The sequence below is a fragment of the Myotis myotis genome, unplaced genomic scaffold (genome assembly GCF_014108235.1).
Source record: "Myotis myotis isolate mMyoMyo1 unplaced genomic scaffold, mMyoMyo1.p scaffold_m19_p_3, whole genome shotgun sequence".
Taxonomy (NCBI): domain Eukaryota; kingdom Metazoa; phylum Chordata; class Mammalia; order Chiroptera; family Vespertilionidae; genus Myotis; species Myotis myotis.
Window position 1 is genome coordinate 99,860,988 of NW_023416335.1, and position 19,254 is coordinate 99,880,241.

General features: G+C 40.1%; 1 protein-coding gene across 4 annotated transcripts in view; it reads right to left on the reverse strand.

The window, feature by feature from the left end:
* Positions 1–19,254, reverse strand: part of DCLK1 (doublecortin like kinase 1) — a 553,061-nt gene that overhangs the window by 529,418 nt on the left and 4,389 nt on the right. For all 4 annotated transcript variants that reach the window (XM_036299715.1, XM_036299714.1, XM_036299717.1 and 1 more), the window contains exon 2: positions 16,623–17,017. In XM_036299715.1, the coding sequence (XP_036155608.1) occupies positions 16,623–16,998 (376 nt within the window). In that variant the 5' untranslated portion in view covers positions 16,999–17,017. The remainder of the gene's footprint in view (positions 1–16,622; positions 17,018–19,254) is intronic.

Consider the following 19,254-nt stretch of genomic DNA (forward strand, 5'->3'; position numbering starts at 1 on the left):
GCAGTAGTGAAGGTCCTTCAGTTCTTCTACTCGTCAGTCTGGCTTGCCTTAGTCCTGCCAGGTATTCAGGAGAGTGTTGAATTTCCCTGTGATACCCTGTTCCTCTGTGTTGTAAATCACAGTCCTTATTTTAAAGCAGGCCGTATTTGTTTCTCAGACTGCCTTATTTTGTTTTTAGCAAAGAATCAGTTTGTGGCTCAGCCTCTGGGTGGCAGTGTTCCTGGGTTGGCCTCTGAGGCTATATGGCTTCTCTATCGCTGGGATTGAAAATCCCTCTATAGGCCAGATCCTGTTAACTCCCAGGGACTGATCAGATTATTTTAATCCTTGATCTCATTCACAGTGGAATCTGGGTGTGGCTGTGCTCCTTGCATGGGGGCTAGATAGGGGAGTCCCACCCTCCGGAGAGAATGGCTTCCCCGATCCTGGGCCCAGGGGTGTCTCAGCACTCAATTCGCTGCCACCTCTCCCGGCCCCCCATCTCTCCTCAGTCTCTCCCCAGATTCCACTCATCCGCACCTTCTCCCTCCCTTCAGCACAGGTGAGTGTCTGTATCCGAGATGTCTTATGAACAGGATTCAGTGAAAATAAATAAGCAAACGCCGGCCGCGGAAACGGGGAAGGCTGACTTTCTTACAAGCTCTTCTACTACTGGCACTGCATGGTCTGGTCAGCTCTTCAGGCTGCCCCCTTTAGGCTCAGTCCTCCGTGATCACAGAACCCAGCTTTCAAATCCCCCAGCGGCACCAGGAATCCCGAGGATCTCCTTTCCCCAGTCAGGGGCTGTGCCTGTCCCAAGGGACGCGGCTGTCTGCCGCGCGGTCTGCCTGCCGGGCGGTCTGCCTCTATCCCTCTGGGCTCAGAGGTCTGGCAAACTTTCCTGCCCAGATCCCTGGTTTTTTTACCTTTCCAGGGGAGCTCTGCCCTTCCCAGCTGCAGACCATCTCACCAGCTGAGTAGTTTCGCCAATTTGGGGTGGGTGTTATTAGTTTCAGCTGCTTACTCCATTTGCTCTGGGAGACGACCTGGGACGCGTCTGCCTATATCGCTGCCATCTTCCTTCTCCCCAGAGAATTGATGGTTAGACTTTATATGAAATAGATGTCTTGGATCACACAGCCTTTTTACTTGTGGTTCTTTTTTCTTTCATTCACATCTGGCAATCCTCAAACTCCTGCTCCCTCTTCCAGGCCCAGCTTGCATATCCCTCTGCCTTTGAAACCTGATTCTCCTGCCCTCCCTCTCCATGCAGAATGATCAACATAATTTGATGAACTATAGATCCAGAGACAAATGGCAGGGGAGGGGGGTGGTTAGTGAGCAACCAAAGGACTTGTATGCATGCATATTAGTATAACCAATGGACACAGACACTGTGGTGATGGGGTTTGCCCAGGTTGGGAATGGCTGGGGAGGGAGGTCAATTGGGGGAAAAGGAGACATATGTAAAACTTTAGACAATAAAAAAAAATATTTAACCCCAAATGTTAGATATATTTATCCTATCTAATAAAAGAGTAATATGCAAATTGACCATCACTCCAACACACAAGATGGCCACCCCCATGTGGTCAAAGATGGCCACCCCCATGTGAACACAAGATAGCCAGCAGGGGAGGGCAGCAGTGGGCAATCAGGCCAGCAGGAGAGGGCAGTTAGGGGTGACCAGGTCTGCAGGGGAGGACAGTTGTAGGGGACTAGGCCTGCAGGGGAAGGCAGTTGGGGGGAACCAACCCTACAGGGGAGGGCAGTTGAGAGGGACCAGCCCTGCATGGGAGGGCAGTTGGGGTGAACAGGCCTTCAGGAGAGGGCAGTTGGGGCGAGCAGGCCTGCAGGGGAGGGCAGTTAGGGGGAACCAGGCCAGCAGGGGAGGACAGTTAGGGGCAATTGGGCCAGCAGCGGAGGGTAGTTAGGGGCTAGCAGGCTGGCAAGGGAGGGAAGATAGGGGTGACTGGGTCTGCAGGGGAGGGCAGTTGGGGGCAACCAGGTTGGCAAGGGAGGGCAGTTAGGGGTGACAAGGCCAGCAGGGGAGGGCAGTTAGGGGCAATCAGGCTGGCAGGGGAGTGGTTAGGGCGTGATCAGGCTGGCAGACAGAAGCAGTTAGGGGCAATCAGGCAGGCAGGCAGGCAAGTGATTGGGAGCCAGCAGTCCTGGATTGTGAGAGGGATGTCTAACTGCCCGTTTAGGCCGGCTGGGATCAGGCCTAAACAGGAAGTCAGACATCCCTCAAGGGGTCCCAGATTGGAGAGGGTGCAGGCTGGGCTGAGGGACATTCTCCCCCTGCCCCCGTGCACAAATTTTGCGCACCAGGCCTCTAGTTTAATTATAATTCTGAACTTCTCCCTGCCCCTATAGTCCCTACCTCTATTTAAACTGAGTTAAATTATGATTTTTGTAAAAAAAAAAAAAAAAAAAAGCTTTTAAAAAATGTTATAATATCTCTGAAAATTGTATATTAACAAATTGTAGTTACTTGAATGGGAAGAATACATAGTTTTGATTTGGTCCAATAGCTCTGGATATCCAGTATATAACTTCTTTCTTATTGGGACCGTGAGTTAAGAGATATGTTATACTCTTGAATAGAAAATCATCAATAGATTCTATTCAACTCTTAACAAGAGGTATGTATATCAATGGTCATTGAAAAATAACAAAACAAGTAAAACTTATAATTACTTATAAAAACTTATAACTGATATTATAAAACATATTATTACATACTTCTTTTTATGTACTCAAAGCCATCCCAAAGTTTTATGGTACAATTCATACTACAACAACAAAATGAAAGTTAACCTATCTAACCCACGATATATTTGAGAAAAATAGCCTTCATATTGTGATTTAAAAGTAGAAATATATATATTTGGTCTTCATAATATTTCTGGCACAGAGAAATTCTTAGAATTTGCTAAGTGGTAAGAGCAATAAAGGTGTCTAAATATTCAAAACAAACTCCTCTCTACCACACCTGAGTTTTTGTTAATGAAGTGACTTTTGGAAGCACCTTAGGATGTGGACTGTATGCCAGCGGAACCAACCATGCAATTAGAGGATTGGAACTTTCATTCCCACCCCACTGACCTGGGACAGGGAAAAGGAGGTAGAGGTTGAATTAATCACCAATGGCCAATGAGTTAATCAATCATGCCTATCTATTACATTTTTTATTAAATATTTATTAAGGCCAGCTTCTGCTTGGTGGACATGTGGAAATGCAGTGAGAGTATCATGCTCAGAGAGAGCATATAAGCTCCAAGCCCTTTCCCCATACCTTGCCCTATGAAACTCTTCCATCTGGTTGTTCCTGAGTTACTTTTAAAATAAACTTGTTACTTTTAAAATAAACTGGTAAATCAGTATGTAAAATATTTCCCTAAGTTCTGTGAGCCACTCTAGCAGATTAATAGAACCAAAGGAGGGGGTCATAGGACCTCCTAACTGCTGGCTAATCCATTAGAAGTACATATGGCAATTTGTACTTATAACTGACATCTGAGGGGGTGGGGTGGGGTAGGGACAGTCTTATAGGACTGAGCCCTTAACTTGTGGTATCTAATGCTATTACAGAAAAGAAAGTGTCAGAATTGAGTTGAATTGTAGGACATCCAGCTGGTGTCACAGATAATTGCTTGGATGTGTGTTGGGGAAGCCCCAAAACATTGAAATTTTATGGCTCAAATTTTGCTTTAAAAATTTTGGATTATTTACTACTAGAGGCCTGGTGCACAAAAATTTGTGCACTCGGGGGGGGGGGGTGGTGGTCCCTCAGCCCAGCCTGTGCCCTCTCGCAGTCTGGGACCCCTCAGGGGATGTCCACCTGCTGGCTTAGGCCCACTCCCTGGGGGAACGCCTAAGCTGGCAGTCAGACATCCCTCTGGCAGCCCAGGAGCCCTTGGGGGATGTCCACTTGAAGGCGGGAAGCAGGCCTAAGCTGCAGTCGGACATCCCTAGTGCTGCTGAGGAGACGGGAGAGGCTCCCACCACCACCGCTGTGCTGGCAGCCATCAGCCTGGCTTGTGGCTGAGCAAAGCTCCCCCTGTGGGAGCGCAGTGACCACCAGGGGGCATCTCCTGCATTGAGCATCTTCCCCCTGGTGGTCAGTGTGTGTCATAGTGACCAGTCATTCCCAGTTGTTCTGCTGTTAGGGTCAATTTGCATATTACCCTTTTATTATATAGGATAGGTGAGGTTAAATAAGGGCAAAAAATATAGCAAGATCATAGATAGTTTAAATGAAATGGTATAAAAACCTATTTAGAGATGGAGCTGGCAATTACTACACATAATGACTTGCTAGTTAGTTATGATACTGCCAGTTTTGTTCCAGTTTAGTCAAGTGAAAGTCTTTGTGTTAAAACTGATTCTCAAATTGAAATTTAAAACTCTGAGTGTGTCCAAGATATCCCAACAAATATCAGGAACTACAGAAGCAGCACCTGTCTGAATTGTTGTGGCATTTACAAAAAACAGAAAACTAATATTTGCTTTTAAGCAAAGGCAAAGGTAAAGAAATGACAGTTAACAACAACAACAAAATGTGAAGAAATAAAGCATGAAGTTGTATTCTGATACCATCTCCTAAAATATCAGAGCATAATATTCCTGGCAACCCCCGGAAAGGGTTAAGTATTTTTCAGGACTTTGGAGAATGGAATACTTTCTGTGTAAGCATATTAGATAATTTTTAAGGTAAAGAAGAGTCTGTGTTTTGTTTTTTAAAAATCACATATACTTTTTTTAAATTATTATATTTATCATTAGTCTTCAAAGTATGAAAATAAAATTTCCTACCTAACAAAGTTTATTATTTAAAAATCTGCAAAGGTAATTCTACTTGGCCATAGACTCCCATTATGAAATTACAGGATTTCCAACTTAAAAAAAAAAAAAGAAAAGAAAATTTGTTAATATGGTACCAGCTCCTTGATTGACCTGGACTATGGTGAGTCAACCAGGAATGTGCTCCTTCACAAGATGCCACAGAACATTGCCCTGTTTCCTATTATTGCTGGAGTGTTTTCAATAGCTAAGAGTTGTGACTTATAAATTGCAGCTGTGATATCACTTGACCTCAGTCTGAATGAAGATGACGTAATCTGTATAGTATGCTTCACATTACTAAAGCTGGCTTCTACCACCTCTAGATTCCTTTAAGTTCTATATGTGGCATGTTCAACAGTATCTTAAGTGAGGGATATCCATAATATATTTTATTTTTCCATTGTATAAAACTTCTCATTGAAAACTCTGCAAATTAAAGTTTACTATTGTGAGTTACAGTAAAATCTGGAAAAGCTCAAATATATATTGAACCCTCTGAAACTGAACTGAGTTAAATTATATGAAAGACACTATCTGTAGAATAAAATATCATAAAGTGCCTTCTGGATATTATATATTATGAGTCTATATCAGATATACACAGTAACATTTCATAATCTACCTGGAAGGCAATGGTTTAAGAACATGATTTTGGGAGTGCTACTAAAAGCAAGGAAAAAGATTCCCAAAGGCACTTATGGGTCTTTGTTTCCTTGAAGTCTTTCATAATAGAATAGTATATAAAAATAAGATTATAGAAAATAAAATTTAAATCTGTTTGTCAGACCTATCAAAAATGTTGACTTCTCCATTCAAAGAAACAGAAAAAGAACATAAAAGGAAAAATGGGGAGGTTCAATTATTTGAAATTTAAACCTGATATAATTAAAAATTAAGGAAACTAAAATAAAAAGAGGGAAACATATTGAGGACCTATAATACAACAATAGGTTAATGTGCAAATGTAGTTTACTAAAATACAAGGTACTAAGATATACGACAAAGGACAAAAATATAAATATAAAACACCATTAGAGACATTACAAATTTATAACAACCCTTTTGGAAAGCACCATGGTAAACTGTATTGGAAGCCATGAAAATGTTCATTTTCTTGGCTAAAAATTTCTCCAAACAAATAACAGAACAATAAATAACAAAGCTGAAACAAGTATATGCAACACTGGCCATGAAACATAAAAATTTAAAACAACCTCTTAAATCCTCAATAATAGGTACAAGACCTAAATTAGTCACTCTGGGAAGTGAAAAGAATTCTAAGTCATGAGTTTGTCTTCAAAGAGCTTAGAGGCAAGATGTGTTATATAAAAGATTCCACTACAAGGCAATAAATGATAATTGCTAAATAAGTGGTCCATGCAATTTTAATTCAATGGAGAAAAAAATCACTTCCCACTCCCCACTGATCAATCAATAAAGGGGAAGTAGAATTCATGCTGGCCTGGAAAGTGAAGCAAGGATAAGATTTTCATTGGCAGGAAAGAAAAAAAGAAAGCATTCCAGATTTAAATAATAATAATAATAATAATAAGAAGAAGAAGAAGAAGAAGAAGAAGAAGAAGAAGAAGAAGAAGAAGAAGAAGAAGAAGAAGAAGAAGAATAGGTTCTATTGCACAGTACAATAATGGGATGGTGAGATATTAATATATCTTTCTCAAAAAATGAAATAAAAATAATTCCATGGACAGACAGACAGGCAGTAGGCAGTAAGGTCAAATTTATATGCATCACAACCATGTATTAGAAAGATCACATTGGCTGCAATGTGGAGAAATGACTCAATGGAAGACAGAAGTCAATGGAAGACAAAGAGATGGAGAACTTTATATACCTGCACTAGAGACAGAGAGGAGTGGATGCTATAAGAAGTACTTAGTAGACAGAATGAGCCAGAATTGGCAATTAATTGGATGTGGGGCCCAAGGGAATGTGAGTCTACAACATTGAAAAGATGACACTGAAAATTCTATTTTGGCCAACTTCCCATATACCACAATAGATCAAATAAGAAAGGGAACAAGTTTAGATTAGATGGTAAGGAAGGAAATTAATGTGGTTGTGCACATATTGAATTTGAAGATCCTAGGAGCCAACCAGCTGGAGATTTCTAGCAAGCAGTGGAAATATAGGTTTGGTTTTTGGGAGGGAGATGAATGTGGCAGCCACAGCTACAGGGATTAAAGAAAATGCCCAGTGAGACCACACCCAGATAGAGAAGAGGAAATCCAGGGTAACTCCAGTTTTTAAAGAGTGCCTGAGATGGAGGAGCTACTGAAGGGAACTGAGAGGAATCAGGTGCCTAGAGCCATGGAAATCAAGGGGTGGAAAGTATGTGGCTGGGATAAATCCAGACATCGGCATTCAATGCTCCAGGAAGAACAAGTGAAGATAAGGATCCCTAAGAGATCACTGCCCTGGCTTTTAGGGGGCCACATATGGCCCGATTGGATAGTGATGCCAGATTGCTTTCATTCATTAATTTATCCATCTATTCTCGCTTTCCTTTTTCTTCCAATGATATTTATTGAGTAGTTTCAAACACCATGTTAGGCAGTGAGGACTTCAATGGCTCCCTGACTTCTAGAGACTTTGATATAAAGTAAATAAGTACATTACAATGTAATGGTGCTAATCAAGGGCTTGAAGTATGATTGGAAGTTGAGGAAGTAGAGACAGCAAATGATGATGTTCTCATGGAAGAGCTCTGGGTTCGAGAGGTCAGCAAGATTAAGGCAAGGCTGAGGTGATGAGAATAAAGATCTTTGCCATTGGTAGAACAGGTTATCTTAATGTCTGCCATGTAGCAGATCCTATTCTAATCCTCACCACAATCCTATGAGCTAAGAATAAACACAACACTTATCACTAGGCACAATGAAAGACAAAGAGTTAGACAGCATGGTCAAGGTCACAAGGCTAGCAAAGGTGGAGTCAGGATTCAAATGTAGACGTCGCCATCTTGGATCCGCGGGACAAGAGAATTCATGCGGGATAGAACCCTAGCAGCTTTGGCTCAGTGGACAGAGCATCAGCCTACAGACTGAAGGGTCCTGGATTTGATTCTGTACTGTGAGGAAAGGACACGACTCTATGGTGAGGACTGGCAGACATACATTATCTGAGAAAAGAAACTACCAGCACCTACCAGAGGGGCTGCTACCAACTGAAGAGCAGCTGCTACCACAACCACCCGAGGAGCCACTGCCACCCAAGGAGCAGCCACTGAATGACTCAACATCTAGATATGGCGGTACGATCAAACATGGATAGACAAAGAAACCCCCAAAGGAAAGAAAAGGAAGACTCGCCAGAAAAGCAGCTAAGTGATACAGAGGCATGCAACATGACAGAAAAAAGAATTCAGATTAAGGGTCCTAGAGTGCCTAAACCGGATGGAGGAAAAAATCAACAACTTATGCAAGAAGCAAGAAGAAACAAATGAAAAAAATCAATAAATTATGTAAGAACCAAGAAGAAATGAAGAGTGATATAGCTGCAATAAAAAACACAATTGAAAGTTTCAACAGTAGACTAGGAGAAGCGGAGGACCGAATTAGCGAATTAGAAGACAGGGAAACCAAACACACCCAAACTGAACAGCAATTGGAGAAAAAAATTAGAAGAGAGGAGGAGAGCCTAAGGGAGCTATGGGACAACATGAAACGAAGGAACATACGAATAATAGGGGTGCCAGAACAACAGAAAGAGGAACAAGGGTTAGAACACCTATTGGAAGAAATAATATCAGAAAACTTCTCAGAGGTGGGGGGAAAAAAAGGCACACAAGCACAGACAGTCCCAAACAAGGTGAACCTGAAAAGACCCACACTAAGACACATCATAATTACCATGGCAAATGTTCAGGACAAAGAGAGAATCTTAAAGGCTGCAAGAGAGAGATGGAAAGTTACATACAAGGGACCTCCCATTAGCTTATCAAATGATTTCTCAACAGAAACACATCAGGCCAGAAAAGAATGGACAGAAATTTACAAAGTGATGCAAAGCAAAGGACTGAATCCAAGAATACTCTATCCAGCAAGGCTATCATTCAAAATTGAAGGGGAAATAAGAAGCTTCACAGACAAAAAAAAAGGCTAAGGGAGTTTATCACCACCAAGCCAGCAATGCAAGAAATGCTAAAGGGTCTGGTATAAAAGGAAGAACTAAAAAGCCCAGAAAGAAAACAGCCACAAAAAAAAAAAATAGAAATGGCTACAAACAAGTACCTTTCAATAATAACTTTAAACATAAACAGACTAAATGCTCCAACCAAAAGACATCGAGTGGCTGAATGGATAAAAAAACATGACCCATATATTTGCTGTCTACAAGAGACCCACCTCAGAAGAAGGGACTCACACAGACTGAAAGTGAAGGGATGGAAAAATACCTTTCAAGCAAATGGAAATGAAAAAAAAGCTGGGGTAGCAATACTTATATCGGACAAAATGGACCTCAAAGTGAAGGCCATAACAAGAGATAAGGAAGGCCACTTCATAATACTAAAGGGATTAATACAACAAGAAGATATAACCCTGATAAACATATATGCACCCAATGCAGGAGCACCCACATACATAAGAAAACTCCTGGAAGATATCAAAGGAGAGATCGACAACAATACAATCATAGTAGGGGACTTTAATACACCACTGACATCACTACATAAATCCTCTAGACAAACAATCAGCAAAGAAACAGCAATCCTAAATGACTCACTAGATCAGATGGACTTAATTTACATCTTCAGAACACTTCACCCCAAAGCCACGGAATATACATTCTTCTCAAGGGCTCATGGGACATTTTCAAAAATAGACCACATATTGGGTCACAAACAAAGTCTCCCCAAATTCAGGAAGACTGAAATCATATCAAATGTAGGTGGTCTTACTCCAGAGCCTGACTTAACTATGAGGCCATGCACCCTCCAGAGGGCACCCATCTCACCCTCCTTATGGAGAGGGAAGTCCAAACTTGGAAAGAACAAGGAAAAAGAGCAACTGAGGCTGAGCTCAGTTCAGAGTGTATTAACAAGTAATAGGAGATAAGGCCAAGATAGGAGGAAGGGGCAAGAGAGGATTCACTGAGAAGCACATTAAAAATTGAGGGTGTTGTCTATTTTATATGTAAGCAGGAAAGCCATTATGAAGCAAAGATATGACATAAAGTGGTTTGTCTATGGCTTGGTTTATAGGCAGGAAAACTTGTTTGAAGATTGCTGTTTGGGACATGTATGTCCTAAAGGGCCTGATCTAAGAGAGGCTGTAATGGGAATGGAAGAGCAGGGTTAAATACAGATTCTATAAAGAAAAGAAAAACTACCTTATGAGCCTATTCTAATACAATAGGGGAGAGACAACAAGAGTCCAATGGTAGGAATATGAGGAGTTATTTCTTTCTTTAATTTTTTTCATCTTTCAAAATTTTCTACATTGGGCACTGTAGAAAAAAACAGTATCACTTATTCACTCAAAAAAAGTAACACTGCCCAACCAGCATGGCTCAGTAGCTCAGTGTTGACCTATGAACCAGGAGGTCATGGTTCGATTATGGTCAGGGCATATTCCCAGGTTGCAATTCCCAATGTGAGGCATGCAGGAGGCCGCCAATCAATGATCCTGATTCATCACTGATGTTTCTCTCTCTCCCTCTCCCTTCCTCTCTGAAATCAATAATAATAATAATTATATATATATATATATATATATATATATATATATATATATATATAAAGTAAGATTGTTAAAATAGTAATAAGGACTTGAAAACTATAATAATGGTGGTGGAGAGGATTGAACAAATTGAAGAAATGTCTTAAGCAGAATCAAAAGAATTTGATGACAGCTTAGATTTGAGGGAGGCATGGAAGGAAAAGTCAAGAGTGATGTTAAGTTAGATGGTGACCCCATTTAATGAGATTCAGAACCCGAGAAGAGGAATAAATCCTAGATAATGGAAAAGAATGAGTTCACATTCATCATGTTAACTTTTAAAGGGTTAAGAATAGAGTACCCGTTAAATATATCCAGATGTTTAGTATGCAGAAGAAAGGTCTGATTTGGAAGTAATTGGCCTTAAAAGAATGATTAAAATAATGAGACTCGATGACATTATTAGTAGATGACCCAAAGACAGAAAAGTGTTTAAAGATGAGGGAGGAAAGAGGGAATCAGAAAGTCACATTGAAACACCACAATAATAATTGCTACAGGCAAAAATCTACCAATAAATGCCAAAGTGGACAAAAGTTGAAGGAAACAAGATATTTACATAGCTTCAAAGTTTCTCCTCACAATATTTATCTATTATAAAGGGGAAAATAGTAATTTCAGAGTGAAGATAACTGGCAGATACCACCCTAACCAACTGATCGTGGTTAATCTTACCATTAATGAGACAAAGCAATATCATGTACCCTGGAAATTGATGCACTGAAAAGGTCACAGCATCACTTCTGTGGAATTCTTGCTACAAACTCATAACTTCAACTTAGTCATCAGATAAACCCAAATTGAGGGACATTCTACAAAGTAACTGACCAGTACTCTTTAAAACTTTAAGTCATTAAAGACAAGGAAAGACTGAATAATTGTCACTCTTGGAGGAGATGAAGGATACATGTGTCCTACTTGCAATGTGTGATTCTGGAACCCTAAAAAAAGGGCAATAATGGAAAAACTGATGAAAGCTACATAAAGCCTGTAGTTTAGTTACTAGCATTGTTCCAAAGTTAATTTTTAATTTTGATAATTATACCATGGTTGTGTAAGATGTTCCATTATGGGAAGCTGGGTGAAAGGCATATGGGAACTTCCTCTCTTTGTGACACTTCTATTACTCCAAATTAATTTCAAAATTAAAATAAAAAATGAGGCAGGTAGCCTAGAAAAAATAATTAAATCTCTACCTCAGATGTTTTACTAATATGACTTCCATTAGAATATTTTTAAAAAATAAAAGCATAAAAGCTCTGGTCTGGTAGCTCAGTTGGTTAGAGCATTGTCCCGATATGCCAAGGTTGTGGGTTCAATCCTTGGTCAAGGGACATATAAGAATCAACCAATAGATGTACAAATAAGTGGAACAACAAATCTCTCTCTCTCTCTCTCTCTCTCTTTCTCTCTCTCTCTCTTCCTCTCTCTAAAATCAGTCAATTAATAAATAATCTTTAAATGAAAACATAAAAACACTAGAAAAAATGAGGGAAACAATTTTCTAATCTCAGCATACAGAGGACCCAAGAGGCATGAAAAATCAAGCCATAAATAAAAACTCCAACACATATGATTATATAAAAATTTTGTAAATCTGCATGGCAAAAAACACAATAAACAAAGTCACTAGACAAACGGCCTTGCTTCACAATATTTACATACTTACAGTGGAGTATAAATAGTGTCAAAATTGAGGAAAGAAAGGCAATATTGGGGAAATGTGGCTAAGTTTCAAGGTTAATCACTTGCAGAAATAGGCATGCGATTCAGTTTTCCTTATTGAGCACCATGTTTTTTAAAACATATAAGTCCATTTAGAAAGCAAACAACTATGAATGTCATCCACTGTTTACTCTTAGGAGTATGTGTGTGCATGTGTATATGTACACATATATGCATAGATAGACACACATACAATCATACATACACAAACATATATACACACTCTCACATGCATACTTGAGGTAAATAACAGCTCTCTCAATACACTGAAACAAATTTAGGCATAATAATCTATGTATAATAATAATATAACAGTAAAAGTGACCACAAAACTGTTATAGACAAAGAACCTCATGTGTCATTGTAATTCAGAATTTTTGTTTGAGATAAGTGAGAAAGAATAAACTTTAGAAAAATTACAAGTTAGTCTCACAGCCACTTGGCCTGGAGGTCAAACCCTCCCTGGTATTAGCTACAACAATCAAGGCTTAACTACAAGACTGCGCACAAAGACCACTAGGGGGTGCACCAAGAAAGCATAACAAAATGCAGAGACAAAGAAACAGGACAAAATTGTCAATGGAAGATATAGAGTTCAGAACCACACTTTTAAGGTCTCTCAAGAACTGTTTAGAAGCCGCCGATAAACTTAATGAGATCTACAAGAAAACTAATGAGACCCTCGATGTTATGATGGGGAACCAACTAGAAATTAAGCATACACCGACTGAAATAAAGAATACTATACAGACTCCCAACAGCAGACCAGAGGAGCCCAAGAATCAAGTCAATGATTTGAAATGCGAGGAAGCAAAAAACACCCAACCAGAGGGTCGGAATGAAAAAAGAATCCAAAAATGCGAGGATAGTGTAAGGAGCCTCTGGGACAGCTTCAAGCGTACCAACATCAGAATTATAGGGGTGCCAGAAGATGAGAGAGAGCAAGATATTGAAAACCTAGTTGAAGAAATAATGACAGAAAACTTCCCCCACCTGGTGAAAGAAATGGACTTACAGGTCCAAGAAGCATGGAGAACCCCAAACAAAAGGAATCCAAAGAGGACCACACCAAGACACATCATAATTAAAATGCCAAGAGCAAAAGACAAAGAGAGAATCTTAAAAGCAGCAAGAGAAAGAAACCCAGTTACCTACAAGGGAATACCCATACGACTGTCAGCTGATTTCTCAACAGAACTTTTCAGGCCAGAAGGGAATGGCAAGAAATATTCGAAGTGATGAATGCCAAGAACCTACAACCAAGATTACTTTATCCAGCAAAGCTATCATTCAGAATTGAAGGTCAGATAAAGAGCTTCACAGATAAGGAAAAGCTAAAGGAGTTCATCACCACCAAACCAGGATTATATGAAATGCTGAAAGGTATCCTTTAAGAAGAAAAAGGTAAAGATACAAATTATGAACAACAAATATGCATCTATCAACAAGTGAATCTAAGAATCAAGTGAATAAATAATCTGATGAACAGAAAAAAAAAGAAAAATTACAAGTTAAATACATTTGTCACTACACCTATTAAACAGATTTAATTTAAAACTCAAACGTCATCATATTTGGAAGGGGAAATAAGAAGCTAATAACATGCATTGAGGTTTACACAAAATTAGTATGTAAAGTAAGATATATGAACCTAATGATGAATATGAAGTAACTGTTTGCAGTTTAACAGGCTAAGCAAAAATGTAATTGGTAAAGAGGAAAATCTAAATTAATTTCCAGCTATTTTAACACTAAGTGCAGCTGCCTGTTAATTGTCAATGTTTTACAAGAGAAAAAAAATTATTTAAACTGAATTTGTTTGAAAATGCAGCCAATATATGAACATACTGTACTAAAGTTAGCATCCATTCAATCAGATAAAAGGTATTTTTTTCAAAAGAAATTTATTTAACATCAGAATATTCCATCTGCAGTTACTTCACATTGATTGGAAAGAAAAATATCTGGAGGCAAATGAAAATATTAAAGTGTTTCTCGGAACAGTATCTGTCATTCCTGAAATGAAGTCAAGGTTTAAAACATTTGTTTTCAAGAAGAAGCTAATACAATAAAATTTTATTCAAAAGCCATTATGACTACCTCATTCAGTATCCTATTAGTGGTGGTTATGAGCTCAAGCTCTGGCACCAGCTTTCCTGGGTTGAAACTCTAACCCTACCATTTCTTGCTGTGTGACTTTGAGCAGATCACTTAATCACACTGTGCCTCGCCTTTCATATCTTAACATTAGGGTGATAACAGCACCTCCTATAATCACTGAGAATTAAGCATGTTCATGTATGCAAGACACATGCTCAATAATGGTGAGTTATCATTATTATTTTCAGTCAGGACAGCAGTCTCTCAGAGCAGGCATTCTTTTGTGTTAAAAAATGGCCAGAGTTGTGGGAAGCAAGCCATGACTTTGTTGGCCCTTGAGTGTAAAGTACTGTTGTCATTTCCCATCTCCCACACCCTCTTCTTAATAGATAGGAATCCTGGGAATATCTGGCCACTTCTCAATAAAGATGAGTCTTGGGGGTGGGGAAAGGGAGGGTCTGATTGAAGTGCCCCTCCCATCAGAGATATTGCACATGTGATTCTAGAACAGAGTGAGAAATCAGTCCTGGCTTTCTTAGCATGTGCTTATGTGCTTTGAGATCTTGGCATGTTTTCCCTACAATACCATCAGCCCTCAAAGGGATAGTCTGGTGACAAGCCATGCACCTGACTTTGCATTTGATCTTTATCCATATCCCTTGGAATATCTCATCAAATGCTTTCTTTATCCTTGTATTTTCCAAGGTCATGAAAAGGACAACACTGATACAGAAAGATTTCATGTTCATTCTTCCCCTTTAATTTACTGGAAGTTCCAACATCTGAATAGAAAGAAAAAGGCCAAGTCTACAGGCATCTTGGCAGGATGACAAATTATCAAAAAGAGATATGAATTCCCACAAAATAAACACACCAGAGCCAGGCTCCTCCACACCCTCGCAAGTCCAGTCATACTGTGACTGCACTGGCATGACTGCCAAGGGATAAAGGGAAGGAAAATGGGAGAAAGACACAGAAGCACTCATCCTTGAATCACATACAAACTCTGCCTCCAAAGGAGGACAAGAGGGCTTGCCTGTGTGGGGTCAGGGCAGAGCAATCCAAAACTGCATGAGGGGGAAGGGAGATAGGCGGGGAAGGGAGGTAGGCAAGGATGAAAAAGATGCTTCCTGTTATCTGTACCAGAGAGAGAGATCAGTACTTGCAAGGGATTCCTCTGGGATCCAATAAGACAACAGAGCCTGGGCAAATATATCTGGAGTAAAGGTGAAATCAAGCACTTCCAACCTTCAAACTTCCTTTCCACATTCTTTTGTGCCATGTATTACTTCACTAGGACCTTGAGACCTCAATATTAGAAAAACCTACTCTCCAAAGAGGATCAGCTATCTTGTTTTACACCTTAGCTTGAATTTAATGCCAGTTATTTCTTTCTAAGCCATTTTCCTTTGCTTAAAATTTCCAAGGTGAAATTTTAACAGGCTGGGAGTGAGTAGCTCAAAATAGGAAACACTCTTGCTTGCACAAGACACCAAGCCTCACCAGTGGACCCAGAATCCTAGTTTCACATCTAAACAGATAATTACTGTTAACCTAAATTGTACTTAAAAAATAAACGTGAAAGATCAATTCCTTTATATCCTCAAACACCACAGAAAGATAACAAGCCTTTAAAACTTAAAAGGAAGCATCATATTAAAAAGAATTGCCAGAAAAACTAATTTTTGGTCCAACATCACCACTAACTAGTATTTAACAACAGACATGTCACTTGAATGTTCTGGACCTCAGTCTCCCATGATAAAATTAATGGGTTTGGTACCTATTTAAGATTCCTTTCAACTCTAAAATTTCATGATCAATTCATTATTTTTAGTTCAAGCACTTTCTGATGTGATAGCAAGAGCTCAATTTTTATCTTGAAATGAAGATGAGCTATATGATTAAAGATATAAACATGGACTCTTAAAATTAATGTACCATAGATGTGAGATGTGAGAAAAAAATATATAGTATGCTGTAGAATTAAGACACTTATTCCCTTAGCTCATTACCATGAGCTAGCTGACCTAATACCATTAGGTTTTTTTTCTTTTCTTTTTACACTATGGTAAGTACAGCAATGTGAACTCGCAAATGTGTGAAACAATAAGAATCAGCACCACAAGGCAGAATGCTGCTCTTAAAGATCAAATGGGAGCTGGCTCGAGCAATGTGGAAATGGGAGAACTGTTCTTCAAGGTCACTGGGGAGCTATCTCATAATGCTCACCTTCCACCAGTTGGTCCAGGCTGGAAATCTTCTTGAGCCCATCAATGGTGTAGATTGTTCTCACTCCCTGGGGCAAATTCACATTATCCGACAGAGTTCGGGTCAAATCAGCCAGCAGGGCATCAAAAGATCGGAACCGGTCTGGGGAGATGGCATACACAATCCCTTTAAAGTACCGATCTCCATTTCGATAGAAACGAACTTTCTTGGCCTTCTTCTCGGAGCTGAGCGTCTGCAGCGTGCGGGTTCTGTAAAAGCTGCAGTGGGCGCTGTGTGTGGGACTGGGCAGCCCGTTCACCCGTGACCCTCTGCTGTATCTCTGAGCCTTATCCCGCTCATCAAAGTGCTCCAGCTCCATGTCTCTGCCAAAGGACATGACGCAGTTCACGTTGAATCTATGAGGCACAGCAACAAAAACAGAGACACATACTTATGTTATTTAAGATCATGATTTGAGAGACTCAACTTGAGAGCAGCTGTGGAAACAGTGCTAGAAATGATGATATATTTCATATGAATTGTGGGAAACTGTTTATTGCCTTCACTATCTGATAAGCATAGACAGAGAACTCCCCGAAACCCCCCGAAGGCTGGGTGCCTTTGAAGCCCTAGCAAAGCTTGGAGCTAGGCGCCACCTCTGTTTGTCCAGACAGTGGTAGCTGAAACTACTCCCTCATTTATTATTATGTAAATCCTTGCTGATGGGCTAGTCTCCCTGTTAATGGCGGGTCGCCTGCCTAAGGGCTACTCCAGATCAATAAAAGATTGGAGCAGCCTGAGCATGGGTGGAAGTCCCTCTCCTTGAGTTGGACTTGCCCGCCTGGACCTCCAATATTGCAAAATTATCTCGTGTCTTTTTCTCTCATTTGTTGTGCGGCTCCTCTTTCAGGTACCGAACCCTACTCCACGCGGGACATGGAAGGAAAGTTGGGAGAGAAAGAAGACGGCAAAGAAAAAGAAGAGGCAGGCCCAGTGTGAATAGCTTATTAATCAACTTTAGTTTTATTAGAAACAGCTCCTCTGTGATAGATCCTCCCTTCCCCCAACTGGTGGGCGGGGTATGACGTAACCTGCAGCCCAGAAATACCTGAGTGATTAACCAGGTACCTTATATGGACTATACAGTGGACCACCAATTAACACCTGCCAAATACCCTAAGCCCTTGTCCTATATGGACAATGCAGTAAGCCACCAATCAGTGTTCGCCGAGTACACTAAGCCCCTCACCCCTTCCCATTCCGCCCCTCAAAAGGCGTGCCCACTCCTGCACGTGCTGCACGTGCTGCACATGCTGCTGTCTTCCCCTTGTGAGGCAGCCCGGCAGGTGCTTCTCCTCTAATAAAGCCTGTAGTCCTGGTTTTAGGCCCCCGTCTGATCTTTCACTCTGTACTGACCAGCTAACAACATATCAGGCTTTGAACAGCTATTATTTCCAATAGTCACAGCAAACCTTTCAAAGTATTATGATTCCTATCTACGGATGAAGAAACCAAAACAGAGGAAAAAATTCTCCTAAATTTACCAACGCAAGCCAGATGAGAAATGCTTGAACCAAGAACACTGACCCAGGTTTGCCTGACTCCGAAGCTCCAGGCTGCCTGCAGGGCAATATGCTAATCCTGATGGCAGGCAGGAAGTCAGCTTTCACACCACCATTCAGCTAAAGCAGTGGTTCCCAACCTGGGGCACTCACCCCACAAGGGGGGGCAATTTGATTTTTAAGGGGGGCAATTTGAGAATGAGTCATTAACAGTGCATTTTTTTCATTTCTTGTGGTTCTAGGGGTCTCATATACAGTTTATAAATATATAGTGACATATTTATGCATTTCAGTTCTCTACTATGTTTTGAAACTTTATTTGCTATTTTTTCATGTCGTTTCATATTACTATTTTTTTTTTCACAATTTCTTAGTGATTTATTCCTCAGTACTTCAACCATCCTTTCGTTCTTTTATTTTTCTCTTTCATGGATGCCATGTTTTTGGAAGTTTTTTAGACCAATGGGCTTTCAGGCTTCCTCCATGTGAATAGGAGTTCACATTTTGAATAATAACAATTATATGTTACGGGGGAGTGGGGGAGCATCAGGATTTTAGAGATGCTTAGATGGGGCATGGCTATAAAAAAGGTTGGGAACCACTGAGCTAAAGAGAGGTGGTGGGCCAGGAGAAAAAGACAGTGGGCAGCATTACATAATCAGATTGTCTACATTACTTAGTGTTCATGGTCCTGAAGGCCAGATGGAGAGCAAATGGAATCAATCTGTAAATTTTACCAACTTAAGATTTTCCAACATACTCACATATTCAATAGAAATTATTTTAAAACCTGAATTCACCATAACTCATTTACTTACATTTAATGCTTCAGAAAAATTGGATTAAAAAACAAGAAAAAGGAGGTCTTAGGGAGAGAAGATCAACGAAAACAACAAGAAGAAGAAAAGATCATAGGGCTTTGCTTTTCCTTCCACTCAGGCTCTCTCTGTCTTTGAGGCAATCAAGATGTGGATCCAGAATTGACCCGGTACTAGCTATGCAAATTGGTCAACATCTTCAAACCTCAATTTCCTTAACCAAGTATGGAAATGATAATCGTGCCTACTTCAGAGTTAATATTAATCATGAAG